Below are 15,629 nucleotides of genomic sequence, written 5' to 3'. Positions count from 1 at the left end.
ATAAATAAAGACCCATATATCCAAATATTTATGCAATGATGCCATGATTTCCAGTGAATTAAATGTGTACATCTACTGTATATGCATCATAAACATTTCTTAAGCCCTTTAATTTCAATAAATGTTCAAATGGTCCAATATTTAACCAAAAATGAATAACAAAAACTGAAAACAGATAGTGTATCAGAATTGTGTTTTTTTCTTTTCTCTTCTATTTATCATCTCATGACCCCTCAGTTTTATCTGGTGACCATTTAGAGGGTCCCTAGGTTGGGAACCACTGAACTAAATTAATTATAAAGTAGTGTAAACTAGCTCCACCTCCAGCAGCTCTCCAGCAGCTACAAAAGTAACATGCTGCTTTAACACTGATGCTTCAGTATTAATAATCTAATGATGTGATATATAATAATGTATCAGTCAGAGGGACCAAACCACTACTTTGACTGTAATACTGCATACTACATCAAGATGCTAATACTTGCGTACTTATACTTAAGTTGGATTTTTCATGCCTTCATTTTTAAATTAGTATTCTTCTTACATTTATGTATTGGTGCTTTTACTGAAGTGAAGGATCTGAATACTTCTTCTACCTCTGTGAAAATGTACTTTAATGTACCGATGGTACCAGGATGAGGTGTTTTAGTATGGAGTCAAGCCACCAAGAACAAGAACAGCATCAGTGAGTGGAAGTCTATTTGAGGGATGAAAACTATTCTTCCACAAGATATTCTCTCATTTATATATGCAACCGTTTTTTAATCAGATTATCTAATTCAGATGGGATGAGATCTGGTAACTGTAAAGGCCCCTACATTTCATTCACATCATTTTAATTGAGCCCTGGTGCACATAAGCATTTGTCATGTTTCTCCACTCTTTTATTCAGGTTTTCCCCTTTAATTTGTCCCCTGGTTTGTATATGCTAATTTGTCTGCATACTATTTTCACTGTGTCCAAAGTGCAGTTTATAAATCACAGCTCTGGGCTCTCTGGCTCCATCTGCTGGCCATACGGCTGATGTGCACCTACATGTATTTTCTCTTGACTCCTATTTAATAGTTTTGTTGCCAAATGCAGGGGGTTGAGATTTGGGGTTTTGCAGATTAAACCACACAAATGTCACTGCTTAAAGCTTGGTCTGTTTTAAGTCATGTAGAGGCATTAAGTTTTAGGGTGGAATTCCTGTTGAGGTGTTCCCCACCCATGGGCCCAGGTGTGCCTATACCTGCCTGCCTCAAACAAGTTTCAAACGCGGAAGTTTTTACGCTGTCACGGCTCATTTTGCCTCGTTACACTATGTTAGGTGCAGTGGTTGGATTGTCCTCATAAAGTGAGCAGAACAGAAGCGCAACACGAATCCATTCAAGCAGGCTGGGTAAACACTTTTGGATCCCTTTTTGGATCTCTTTCACCAGGAGTCGGAGCCAATGTCATCCGCCGGTGAGATGCATCCGAGCCGCGCCGCAGAGGGAGCGGGGCTCGGGGAGAAGCTGAGCCCGGCCGCTGTTAATCACATCCTAATGGAGTTTCTGATTTATTTCGGGCGAGCCGTCGCGGTTTTCTATCCCGTCTACCTGACAGGATACCTGGGCCTCAGTATCAGCTGGGTGCTGCTGTGCATAGTGATGATTAACTGGTGGAAGAAAAACCGCAAGTGGAAAGACGTCCGGATCGGAACCGCCATCCAGTTTGTGGACAACGAAAAAATTGTGATCAACAAGGAGCTACAGAGTGCCTTACAGATGGCTTCATGGGTAAATATATTGCAAACATGTTACCCACTATTCATATTCAGTGGTGGGAAATGACAAACTGCATAGTATGTGCTTATTACAATATTGAGGTACTTTATTAGAGTATTTCCACTTTATGCTGCTCCATACTTCCACTACATTTCAGAGTGAGAAATTTAACTTTCTACTGCACTGCATTTATTTGACAGCTTTACTTTTCGGGTGAAGATTTGACACAATCTGATGATATAACACGCTTTTAAAATACAAGACATTGTTAAAATCCCTTTTGGCTTTTCATGTCTTACAAAAAACAGTGTGTAGTTGGGATCACATTTCAAATGATCCAGTATTTCATCAAAAACTAAAGATTAAAGGGAAATAGCAAAAGCACTGGACTTAACTAGATGACTGTATCTTTACTTCGGTAAGATTTGTCATGCAGAACTTTTACTTGTAATGGACAATTTGTACATTGATGTATTGGTACTTGTTCTTAAGCACTAAGTGGTCTGAATACTACTATTCATAGTATAGATAAACCTCATTACTGGTGCACTGGGTGTAAACTTCATTGCTTGCTCACTGGAGAAAAGTGATAAGTCAAATCTGTATTTTGTAGGTTTTTTGTGGCTATGGATATCTCTGTTGGTCAAAGAAGGAAACATCCAAATTATGTAAAGCATCCTAAGGTAACCCTGGGACATGTCACACTCTCTGTTACCTAGACTACGAGACACTTTGCATGACATGCCAGAATTGGGTTGAACCTGGCATTCTTACACATGCATGCTGTTACTTTGCAGGAGGTTTCTGTGGCACCACACCCACATAAACAGTGACTCAAGGGAAGTAAGCAGGGAGAAACAATAACCGTTCCTCTAATGTCAGAGGAATGTAGTAACATGCAATTGAAGATGTGATATCACAACTGAATTGTACTGTTGGATGCAGTTTCTGTCTTGCAGCCAACTTTCTTTGAGTGTGTGAGAGATGATGACGTACAGTAATGACTAAAATACAGATTTTAGACACTGGAGCTCTTCTCTTCCAACTAATTTGAGACAGTTTTATCCAGCATATCTTATGTTGTTATGTGCAAGTTTCCCCTCTTTAACATCTCAGGCACACCTCACTGATGGTACTTAAATTTACCTGAATTAGGGGTCGGCCCATCAGATGCTGTGTACTGTTACAGTCCACAGTTTTGATACTGCAGAGAAGTTTCGGTAAGCCTTAAATATCCTTGTCGTGCTCCTACATGTCTAATTTTATTTAAACAATCATGGATTCAAATCTATGAGTTGGGAACAAACTTTCATAATTTTTGGATCAGCTCATCTACCAGGTCATTAAGCTATTTTAAAATTTGCATGATGGATAATTTAAATAATAATAATGACATTCTAATGTCAGAAAAAATGTAATCTGCATCATCTCCACCGTCATGCATGCCACTGTGTCATTTGTGTTGCACAATTATAATCAAGATCTATGATCAGTACTAACTGAAGAAGAAGGAAAAAAACACTAACTTTGCTGTCATGTTTTGTTTGTCAAAGGTCAACTTCCCTGATGTTGAGAAAGTTGACTGGGTTAACAAGGTACGTCTCCCTACTTTATGAAATGGTGCAAAGCTTACAAAGTTTTGATTGAGCCTGTTCTGCTTAGTCAAGGTGGTGTTCTTGATTTTTGACTGAACTAAGTAGCTGCATAAAGGGCTGATATAAGATAAATAAGGAGGTTTTAAGCTGTTAATCATGCAAAGTATATACAAGTTATGCCCCATAATATAAATATATGTTAGACCTGTAAATGTGTATGATATGTTCCCTTCAGCATGCAAATATAACTATCGCACTATGATTGTAAGCTCATAACCTTGTATTACTAGAACTGCACCCATGTGACTAATGATAACCTGGGTCAAATTACATCTTAATATAGTTTATTTATAAGGTAAATAGTACAGTCTAGACCTGCATGTAAAAAGTTCCTTGAGATGACTTTTGTTGTGATTTGGCACAATTTAAATAAAGATTGATTGATTGAAGGTCTGTTTTCATAAAGATGAGGCTAATTACAGCACTCAGACACGTGGGGCCTTTGCCAGTGCTCACAATCAGCAAATTGTTTTTATCAGAAAAGGGGCAAAGCATGATGCAATATGTTAATTAAATCTTCTAAGGTCTGGTTAAGGTCACTATGACAATAATCTGACTAGGGGTCATTCAGATGAAGTGAAGACAGTAGCACATTTCAACTGCATTTTATTTAACTATAAAGAAAAATCTGTATCATGAGTATAATTTGAAAGATGCTGTAATCACATTACAACCTCATTGTGCTTAGTGGGTCTAAGTCTTCCCTCTATGGAAAAGTAAAAGTGATTTAAGGTGTGGAATTGATTTGCTTTCACATCCTCTGTTTTGTCTTGTGTGTTCAGGTGTTGGAACAGGCCTGGCCTTTCTTTGGGATGTACATGGAGAAACTCCTCAAAGAAACCATCCAGTCATCCGTCAGACAGTCCAGTCCCGCCCTCAAAATGTTCACTTTTACCAAGGTCCACTTCGGACACATTGTGAGTTGGATATTGGTCTCCATTAGCTATTTGATATGTGGCTATTAAAGCAAAGTATACCTGTTTGTTGTATATATAAATAGTGTGAATACATATATGCATGAAAGGAGACACACTGGAAATTGCTGGTTAAATTGGGTCCCTGACCAGTAACGGTAGTTCCTATAAATTTTCCCCCTATTTTAGCCTCTCAGGATCACTGGAATGAAAGCATACACTGATGAAGTGGATGAGAGGGAGGTGGTTCTGGACTTGCATATATGGTTGGTTGGACACATTTTCTCACCTCAGAGCTATTTCTGTTCTGTTGTCATTTAATTGTCTTTTGGTCCGTCCTCTTTTGCATGTTGTAGATTATGAACAACAGCTGTGTGTGTGTGTGCTTGTGCTCTTTTCTCTTAAAGTAATTTCCTTCTCTTCAATTTTGTTCACTTTGCAGCTATGACGGTGATGTGGACATCGACGCAGATGTGAAGCCACCAATCACAGCTGGTGTGAAAGGACTCAAAGTGAGCATCTCACCTTTTAATTACCACGGTCATGTCATTGGTATTGCTACGTACTACACACTTGTTCTTTTAACAGTCATCAAACATAAGTGTGGAAAATTTAATAGAAAGATAGATGAGAACTGTAAGTGAAACTGTCTTGAATTTATGTCTTTCTATTTTTCTGTACTTTGTTTTTATTATGGGGGGGTGGGGGTGGGGGTTAATTGTATGTTTTAATGTTTCTCAAATTACATGTTTTTCTGTTTTATGTAAAGCACATTGAGTTGCCATTGTGTATGAAATGCGCTATATAAATAAAACTTGCCTTGCCTTGCCTTGCCTTGAATCCTCCAGCTCCAAGGGATGATCAGGGTCATTCTGGAGCCACTCATTGGTCAAGCGCCACTGGTGGGAGGTGTCACCTTTTTTTTCATTCGCCGCCCTGTGAGTACCTCCAGACATTTTATTTTTTATTCCTGTGGCTAATCGTGTTGTGTGATTGGTCTAATTTGAAACTCCAAATAATTTTTTCAGACCCTGGAAATCAACTGGACTGGCATGACCAACCTTTTGGATTCCCCTGCTTTCAGGTCAGTTTCCACAGAAATCTTCTTGACACTTTTCATTCATAATACCAATCTGTTCCTTTTGGTCATGACAATGTCATTTCAGCATTTTGTTGTTTAGATGTTTGTTAGTAAAGCTCTCTTCTATTAAATCTCATCTGTTTCCTTCTAGTTCCCTGTCTGAGGAGACCATCATTGACATAATTTCCTCTCTCATGGTCTTGCCCAATCGCATGTCTTTTCCCCTCGTCGACCAGGTCAAAGTAGACCAGATGCGGTTCCCATTACCTCGTGTATGTAATATATGCTTAAACATTTCATATCATACTTATCACCTGTCGTCATTTGCCTAAAAATAATATTGACCTTTTATTTTAATATGCAGGTGAAGATGTTGTGAAATAATGTTGATGATTTTAATCTTGGTTTCCTTCTCTGCTCCTCAGGGGGTGGTGAGGGTCCACTTGGTGGGGGCCAGAGACCTGATGGCTAAGGATACATACATGATGGGCATAGTGAAGGGCAAATCAGACCCCTATGCAACAGTCAGAGTTGGCAACCACCATTTCAAAAGCAAGACCATCAAAGAGAATTTGCACCCAACATGGAATGAAGTGTTTGAGGTAAAGCAACAGTAACTTATTATTAAGTATTCATATCATGTATTGGTTCCAATAACAGGATTACACTTCCATTCAAACTTTTAACCATTCAGCTTTAAACCCCTGGATAAATTTTAAAATGCACAATGATTACTTAAAGCTGAGAAATTGAATTCAGTATGCCAAACTTGGACATTTATCACTACATCGACAGCCCTATCTGAGAGACTTTTAATACATGTTTTTTCCCCCCTTTGCCTGTGCATAGTTTGTGGTCCATGAGGCCCCGGGACAGGAGTTGGAGGTGGAGCTGTATGATGAGGACACAGATAAAGATGACTTCCTTGGAAGGTGAGAAAGCATCTAAAAACAGCATGAATAAGTAGGTTCAACACAAAGTTTTTCAAATATGGGATTTTTTATGACTCACTGACTGATTGTCATACTGGCCCCTTGTTATCCTCTTATAGACATCCCACTATGGATCCTTAGCAGGAATTTTAATGTCAAACTTTTATTGATAATTATTAATTAATATGGTAAATAATAAAAAATAAGCATCAAATATGAGATCATCAGCTGTGTGATGGCTTGTATAAACTTGGAGATAGCTGAGTGGATCTATTGTAAATCGAAAAAATATGAGTGTCAGTGCTATAATGTTTGTAAACTAACATGCAATTAGTAGATTATATTTCAGTTGTCATCAGTGTCTCTCTTCATTATGATACCTGGGCTTTTTGCATTAGGTATCAACTTGATTTTGGAGAAGTGAAAAAAGAGAAACTAATGGATCAGGTAAGTTTTTAATATTGTAGTCTGCACATTTCTTTCTCTGCAGTTGCAAATAAGTGGCACTCACAAAATGATTGCACTACAGTACTGTTTCTTACTTTATGTTTTATATTACATTATGTTTATCTGTGTTTTAATTCCTCATAAAATATCTTAAGAGTTTGAAGCAGCAACATTCAATTTGAAGTCACTAGAAGGAACTTTCAGCTGGTTATAAAACAGTCTCATGATGTGTCTGATGCCTCTGTACGATCAACATAAACAATCAAGACCATCAGCGAAAAGATTGGGTATTTGTGTATAGTTATATAAATGCCTGCCATTCAAACATCACCACTTCTGTCCACAGTGGACGCTAAAATCAACATAATATGAAGTTTCTTCGTAATAACTTTAAATTAACTCTCAACATGAGCACTGTGTTAATAAATTAATCTCTCTATCTGGCAGTGGTTTCCTCTGGAAGGAGTCCAGAATGGCGAAGTTAATCTTAAGCTCCAGTGGCTTTCCCTCCAGACTGACTCCAGCCTGCTGAAGGAGGTACAACAGCTCTGATATTGCTTCAATTTCATTCATCAACATTTTGATGAGCAATTTTATTCACTGTTGCAAGGCTTTTGTTCAAGATGGTTACCTTTTTGCCACAAGTCCACCTCTCTTGAAGGCCCTAAAACCCTCTCAATCAGCCTCTTACTGACTAATGGGATCCTATTGTACATGCACACACTATACACAGTGTAAAACTCTGCATATACATCATTCTGCACAGTGAAGATAAAACACAAGATACAACCAAAGAAACAAGACTCAAAACCCATTTTTGAATGAAAGGGGGCTTCCACTAATTGAAGGTGTTTCTTTGATTTTGCTTATTTAGATTTAGATATTCAATGTTGTTGAGAATTATGGACCATTTCCATGGTCTTAAGCAGTAGTTTGCCCCTGTGTTTAACGGACTTCCTGGGCCAAAAGTTGGTTGTTTAAATCATGTTATTCTCTTTGTCAACTCTTGCAGTCTACCGACGGCTATGCTTGTGCAATGCTTGCAGTGTATCTGGACAATGCCTCAAACATACCAGTAAGTGGCTTCTAATGGCGACTGTTGTTTTGGAAAGCCGATCATACAACATGAATTGGCAAATGTGCTGATGGTTTGTTTGTGTGTCTCTCCAGAAAGACCACCATGAGATCACCCATCATCACAAAGGGAAGCACTCAAATGAAGCTCGGGTAAGATAACAGCTTTTATACACTCTTTAAACAGACAAGTTGAATGAGACTGTTTTCATATTTACACCAGCCACCTTCCCTTCTGCTATTTCATTGTGTTAAAGAGAAAAAAATATACATCAATATATGGATTAATGCAAATGTCCATTTTGGTCCATCCACTAGCCTTAAAGGCCATATCTATCATTTCAGTAACTAAAGGTCTACTGTATAAGATTCAGTGTCATCTAGCTGTGAGGTTTCAGATTGCAACCATTTGAATAATCCATTTCCATCTTAAGTCAGTGTTTATAGTTTCAGGGTTAAATGAATATGTCAGGAAGCTTCTCTTTCACTTCACCACATTCCTTGTTCAGAGCTGGTATTTCCTGTTTGTCTGGTTCATGTCTGTCATTTTATGTGGGTGTGTTTACCAGCTAGTGTTCATGTTCCTAGATATCTTTCTTAATTTGTGGCATGTTCATGGTGTGTGAAGAATTAGTAATCACACTGCTCCATTTATTAAATCTGTACTTATTATACATAGATTTTTTTCTCTTTATAACATAAATATTAGCCTCTTAGCCTTTCAAAGATAACCAAATCATTAAGATAAGAACACATACATGCAAATAGTCATTCAGCAATGTCTGTGATTACATTACACCTACTCAGGCTGACATATACCTATTTTGTTAACCCCATTCATCTGAAAATGAAGGCAATATCTCTCAAGTTATCATAACTATTTGACCTTTTGAACTGTTAAACTCAAAACAAGGTGTCCTAACTTGAACTGTCAGTGACAGCTGTTACTGCTGCAGTGCCATCTGCTGCTCACTGTGTGAAAATGCAATCATAAAGTCAATCGTGTGAAAACAGAGGATTCCCTTTGTCTAGGTGTCATTATCCTGATCTCTGTATTGTGCCTTAGCAAAAATAAGTGCATCAATGACCCTGTGTGATGTGAGGTTTGCTTTGTTGGGAAAACTAAAAGAATACAAGGGGAAAGCATCTATTGTAATGTGGCTGTAAAGGTATTACTGTAGTTTAAAAGATCACCCAAACATGTTTAGAGTTAAGATTATAATTAAGTTTGAAATGTGTCAGCATCAATCTCTTTACAGTTTTCTTCCCTTTTGAAATGATCAAATGAAATCATTAAAAGCTAATTTGACACAGAACTTTACAGTCCAAAAAACTGCCCATGTTAACATGATAGCTGTGGCTTCCACCAGTAGCTTTATTATCCTACTTCAGTAATAATGAAAGGCTACTTCTTTGTTTTTGCCAGTGTAAACATCTGTTTTAAGTCTCCCAGCTGTTGAGGAGGGTCTGCAGTTTATTAGGGAGAGGAATGCAGAACCTGCCCTGTCTCGAAGACAGACTCCCAGCATTAGTTTTGTGAAATCAGTATGGCTCATTGTTCCTAAAGGTTATCTGTGTCAGTGTTGTTACCACACATAACATTTCAGCTCACCTGCTAAAGGTTGTAGAACTAAATGTCTAAAAGTCTATGCATGGTCTAAATTAGAAGGGCAATTGTACAAAATAATCAGTACACAGTTTCCTTGCACGTTTTTAACTTTTATATAGGGGACAGAGAAGTTGAGACACTATACAACTTTATGTAGAGGACATAACAGGCAGATAATCTGTTGTATGTTTAATATATAGTGTCATTTTGATGAATTTGCTTAGCTCTTTTTGTTATTTACTTTTCAAAGATCACATATAAATGAAAGTTGTACATTTGATTTTGATTTGCTTTTAATGGGTTTTACACTATATAAAATTAAATCATTAAAATATTAGCATCTCCAAATGCTATTGATAAATCTTTTTGATGACCCTAATTGATTTATCATTCACCTACAAATTCAACCATAATTTGACAGTTAGATACACATAAATACTCATGAATTCCATATCTAGATGTGGCCCTTTTTCAACAAAACAAAGAATATTGGGAAATAAGTGCTATGTATGATCAGTCATCCAACTGTCCAAAGCCTGATATGTATAAATGTTGAGCTGTATCATCTAAATGAGACAAGATATTAAACCCAACTCTATCTTCACTTTTATTAACATTAATTAATATTGCCAGACAGAGACTCAGTTAGCAGATTATGACACACACACACTTAAAGTCAAAACTATTTAACTGTTTATGCACAGCCTCATCGTTTTGTTCTGTTTTCAGCTCAAGAGGAAAACTGCCAATCCAAACTCCTTTGTGGAATTTTCCATGGATGAGGACATTCAGAAAAGCAAGGTACTGCTTTCAGTTTGTTGCACTAATACATCATTTTCTCTTTAGTTCATTAAATATGGTTAAATGTTAGTTAATTAATACCTGTTCTTGCTTTGGAATATTTAGCACTGTGCATGAGAGCAGATATGTCACTACAGGTTTCATGTCGAACTAATTAATCTAAAAATAATTTCAAGCTAAACTTTACAGAATTTGAACCCTCCATGACCACTTTGTATCTGAAACACAGTCTAGCTTTCATTTGCTAATTACCCATCATTCTTTCCCTCAGGTTGTGTACGCATCTAAAGACCCTGTGTGGGAGGAGGGCTTCACCTTCTTTGTACATAGTATCAAAACACAACAGCTCATTGTGCAGGTTTGACATTTCATTTTGCATATATACCATACAGAGTGTGTGTTCATAAGAGGTGGCTCAGCTGCTCTTTAAACATCATGTCAAAATCTAAGTCTACAGTAAATAACTTAAAAATGATCAGTGTTAGAAATCTCTTGTATTTAATAGTTTAGTTTATCGCATTCCTACATTTTTCTGTTTTGACTGGAAATCAATTGCCACTATACATATGTGGATGGACAAAAAGAATGCATTCATTTGTATGAAATTGTATGTAGTAGTTTGTATTTTTCTCTGAAGAAAAGCCTCCCACCTTGATTTCCCTGCCATTTCATCACAGTAAAATCTAGAAAAAGACAACAAAAGTGCAGAGTTGGACAGAACTACACCTTTTTGAACTAGTCAGATATTTTCAGGGGGTATAAGACGTTATTACATCACTGCTTTGACATGTTTTTTTTCTCTGTTCTTGTGACAGGTCAAAGACCATGACAAGAAGACCCCACTTGGTGTTTTCAACTTGCCCCTCATTCGCCTCCTCAACGTCTCTGACATGACTTTAGACCAGTGTTTCCAGCTGGAGCGCTCTGGAGCAAACAGTCACATCAAGCTGAAGGCCACTCTCAGGGTGTGTACACATGTTTGTATAGCACTTACTAAATGACATTATATAGAAAGATCAAGCAACTCACACCCTCAGTACACTCTCTTACCAAAACAGTGTTAATGTTAAGTACATTTTCATTTTGCTTTCATGTGTTTCCAGATAATATTTAAATATTTGTTTTAACATCTAGATCATGAGAACTGGCAGGTGAGCACTATTATTCTTTGTCACTGACAGTATCTTCCACCCCGCAATAGATTCTTACTGAGGAAAAGCCGCCACCCAAGGTTATCCCCAAGGTTATCCCCAATCCACAAGTAAATCCACAAACGCCACAGACCACCCAAAGAGGTAACGGCAATCCCTCCTCTTCAGCACTTTCCCCCAACACTATTCCTGGTACCCAAACTCCATCTACGGTCCGGGCAGCTACTTCCCAGAATGGCTCTAATGACGACTCTGCACTCCGCTACCGTGGTTCTGCTGAGGATCGATTACCCTCTTCCATATCAAACATGCGTCGATACGACTCCCACAGCCTGCTGTCAGAGAACTCCATCGCTTCATCACGTTTCGACCTTACAGACGGAGCCTCGTATCCAGAGTGAGTCTGTAGCTTTGTTCAGTGGTTACCTAAGAAGTCGAGCAGTGCTACTGATCTGAGAGGATCTGAAAAATTTGAAGATATTGGTCTTGTGATTTTTACTGACAAAGCAAAGCAGAGGCATGGATAAAGGGTCCCCTGTGCTCTGTGCTCTCTTTTTTCAGACCTTTTTAGTGTTCTGAACTTTTCCACACTTATCTTTAACTGAACTATATGTATTTTAGCAAAAGTAAGAACAAATTTAATTAAACCTTTTTTATTACAATAGAGTCATCAGGAGCCACCAGGGGTCATTTGGGGAGATTCACCTGACTGTACGCTACGCCACCCTGAGGAATAAACTCTTCGTCCTGGTTAACGCCTGCAGGTATGCCGGATAAAGCCACCCTTACTAATGTTCCCTAGCAGCTCTAATACTTACGGGAAATTGTCCCTTTGCATTTAAGACAGTTCTTAAATGCACACACATTTAAGATTTCAGAAATCCACATTTAAATGTGGAATATACATTTTAAATACTAAAACATAGCTTTTGCATCTACAGTATATGTGCCATCATCAAGTCAAGTAATAATGAGGTTGCATTTTTTTGGCTGTTTTTAAAGAAAACCATTTAGTTTCTTTTTCGGCACATTACAGTATAACAGTATTTTGTGGTGTTGAATATTTAGATGTCAATAGTCAGTATTTACTTGAATACTTGTGTCTGAAAACAACATAACAAAAGAGAAATGAGAAGAAATAACAAGCTGTATGTCCTTGCTGCCTATAGGAACTTATTCCGCTGCAGTGATACCGGCACAGACTCTTATGTCCGCCTGTATTTACTCCCTGACCAATCCTGGAGACACCGCAAGAGGACACATGTCAAGAAGAAGACCATCAATCCTGTCTTCAATGACAAGTATGCTCTTATGATTTGTCCTACATCACTGTATGAAAAAAAAACATCAGTTGCTTTTTTGATTACCAGCTTGATGTGGATACAGAATATATATATAAAAGTAAATAAGGCTTGGTGGTTGAGACTGAGTCTGGCACACTTTCTCACAATGCTCTTTTATCACAGGTTTGAGTTTGATGTGTCACTTGAAGAAGCCACATCTAGAAAGTTGGATATTTCGGTGAAAAACAACAAGATGTTCCACACACGGGAGAAAAAGGACATTGGCATGGTAGGCAATACTATTTGTGATCGTCAGTGTCAGTTTAGTCCTGGCACAATATTTCAAAGGTTTAAATACTGTATACTATTTGACAGACTTTTACTTTCAAACAAACATACAGCCACAAAATCTCTGATGTTGGCTCATTATGGTGTTGTACATGTTTTTTTTATTTCATGCAGATATTGCAGAAACAAAGTCTTGACTGTTGAGTTTGGCCCACTTTTGCAGTTTGCAACTACAGTATGTCTGGAGAATTGATTGAATTTCCAAGTTCTGCTTCTATCCACAGGTGCTGATAGATCTTTCCCAGCTGGATCTAACCAAAGGCAGCGCAGGATGGTATGGGACCCAGTTTGCTACTTTCCCATGATTCGTGTGAACCTTGTAGTGTAGGTTTATTGCTGCAATTTGTGGATGTAGACACAGACTGTGGTGCAAGCTGCAAATAATTCTTGGTGTTTTGTAATGAATGTCACAGCAAGTTCTGTTTAATGTACGCAATACATCATGACTAAGACAAAGTCATTTCCTTCTCTCATTTTGTAGATGTTGTTTTCACAGGTTTGGAAATATGCTGATTCACTTCTTGCCAAGAGTTAGATAAAAGGATCAATGCCACTTTTCATGTCTGTTCAGTAAATATGAAGCAGCTGGTTAGCTTAGCTTGGCACAAAGACTGGAAAAGTAGAAAAAACAGCTAGCCCGGCTCCGTCCAAACAAAGGTAGCAAAATCTGTCTACCAGCACCCCAAAGCTCACTAATTAACACATTATGTTTTCTTTGTTTAATCTGCTCAAAAGTGTAAAAATTAAACATTGGGGCTTTACAGGGGTTTATGTGCCAGACTATTTCTTGGCGGGTGCAGTGACTTCCTGGAGTCTCTGTTTACTTTTCCACCTTATGGTAACTACAAGACTTTTGCAGCTGCCAAGAAATTGTGCGGCACATAAACCCCCTTAAAACCACGACATGTATAAATAATTAGTGAGCTTTAGAGGTTTGTTATGTGGATTTTGTTGACTTTGGACAGAGCCAGGCTAGCTGTTTGCCCCTGCTTGAAGTCTTTATAATAAGCTAATCTAACCAGCTGCTGGCTGTAGCTACATTAGATATGATTTTCTTTCCAACAAAAAAGTCAAATTAAGTAATAAACCCTCAAAATTACATCTACTCCTCCTTCCTCATTGAAAAATCCAGAATCTTTGAATATGTAACTACTGTTTCGTTTCAAAGTTGAATTTACAACATGACTACTTCACCAAAAGGTCCATTATCAGTGTATGTGCATTGAAGGCTTGCCGTTTCCACATCACACTTGTGTAGGTTGCATATTAGACCACGATTGGCTCCAAACTAGTTGTGATGATACAGTTTATGCTCATAGGTACATGCCTTAAACTCAGATTTTCAGTGAGAATGGAGAAACTTTCCACTTTCAAAAGATGAAGGTGAAAACAGTCTTCTGCACATTCATCATTCAACACAGTGAAGCTCAAACATTCAACTGATGGAACAAGAAGAAAAACACATCAAAAAAAAAGCAAACAAACAAAAAAAGGTTTTTGATTGGAGCGAGCATAATGGACACATGAGTGGTATCAGTCTTTTCATCTTACTCCTGGCAAGAAAGCAAAAAAGAGAATTTTCCCAAAATGCCAAACCCTAAATAACTGATGACTACTGTTTGACTCAAGTTTGGTTGGAGGGTATATATCAGCTCAATAGTAATACTGAGTTAAAATTAATGTTAGGAAAAATTTGGTTCAGTCATGTGAACACTTTACTTCTCTTTCCCCATTAGGTACGAGCTTACGTTACCTGGGCTGCAGAAATCCAGCTAGCAGATGAAGCTGTAAAACCTCCGTTTGCAGCATGAAGAGCAGCTCCTCAGCCTGATGAATGCTTAAAATGTTACATATTTTTCTTTTCATTATCATCATGGACCAGAGTTGGGTTTTCCAAAAGCAGCACAGAATCCATCTCAGATACTGGACATGCTTGGTATGTCAAACTGCAAATGATACCAGCCACTAAATATTCCAAGCCACAGCAATACTTCAGGTCTGTACTTGGAATAAACTGTTTAAGTGCATCTTGTTCCACTTACAGATATCCCATGTGATTTAATAACATATTCAAAATAAAAATATCTGTTCTTAATTAGTTTTAGCAGAGCAGACAAGCACCTACAAATGAGACATTTAAATATGTCAAAGTATCCCACAGTAGTGTTATTTTATGATGCGATTTATTGTAGCATATTTGGGTTAACAAGCAGAAACCATGTCATCCTGAATAGTAATGCTTTTGCTGAAGATTTATTTTTCATAGGAAATAACCATGTAAATAATCAGAAAATATTTGTATTTGTACTACAAATGATTCTTTATTTTGGGTATTTTTTGTGTTTGAGTTGCTCTGAGCCAAGGGCATACTTGTATTTTCCTGTAAATAGTTGTATTGGTAGTTTAAATGTTATTTAATAAGGGCTGAAAAAAATGCTTGACTGTTGCAGTTACCCAGGAGAGTCACTGCATGGTGAGGAAGGGTTATGCACATAAATACACTCTGACACACACACAATCATAGCTGGAAGATGCAAAAATACAACTGTGTGTGAGCAGTGGAAGCGGTGAGTTCATTAAAAGTAA

At 37.7% G+C, this 15,629-nt stretch overlaps 1 protein-coding gene across 1 annotated transcript; it reads left to right on the top strand.

The window, feature by feature from the left end:
* Positions 1–1,451: 1,451 nt before the first annotated feature.
* On the top strand, positions 1,452–14,819 carry esyt3 (extended synaptotagmin-like protein 3). Its single transcript, XM_053329116.1, has 23 exons — positions 1,452–1,760; positions 3,302–3,343; positions 4,186–4,320; positions 4,507–4,583; positions 4,760–4,829; positions 5,166–5,255; positions 5,346–5,401; positions 5,550–5,670; positions 5,824–6,000; positions 6,248–6,330; positions 6,729–6,777; positions 7,225–7,314; positions 7,790–7,852; positions 7,948–8,004; positions 10,190–10,261; positions 10,533–10,619; positions 11,077–11,226; positions 11,463–11,809; positions 12,078–12,176; positions 12,582–12,713; positions 12,879–12,984; positions 13,268–13,317; positions 14,780–14,819. Exons 1-23 carry the CDS (start codon positions 1,452–1,454, stop codon positions 14,817–14,819), a joined length of 2,502 nt encoding a protein of 833 aa, XP_053185091.1.
* The last annotated feature ends 810 nt before the right edge of the window (positions 14,820–15,629 follow it).

This window comes from Scomber japonicus, chromosome 11, assembly GCF_027409825.1.
Source record: "Scomber japonicus isolate fScoJap1 chromosome 11, fScoJap1.pri, whole genome shotgun sequence".
Classification (NCBI taxonomy): Eukaryota; Metazoa; Chordata; class Actinopteri; order Scombriformes; family Scombridae; genus Scomber; species Scomber japonicus.
This window is presented reverse-complemented; position numbering and strand designations above follow the sequence as displayed.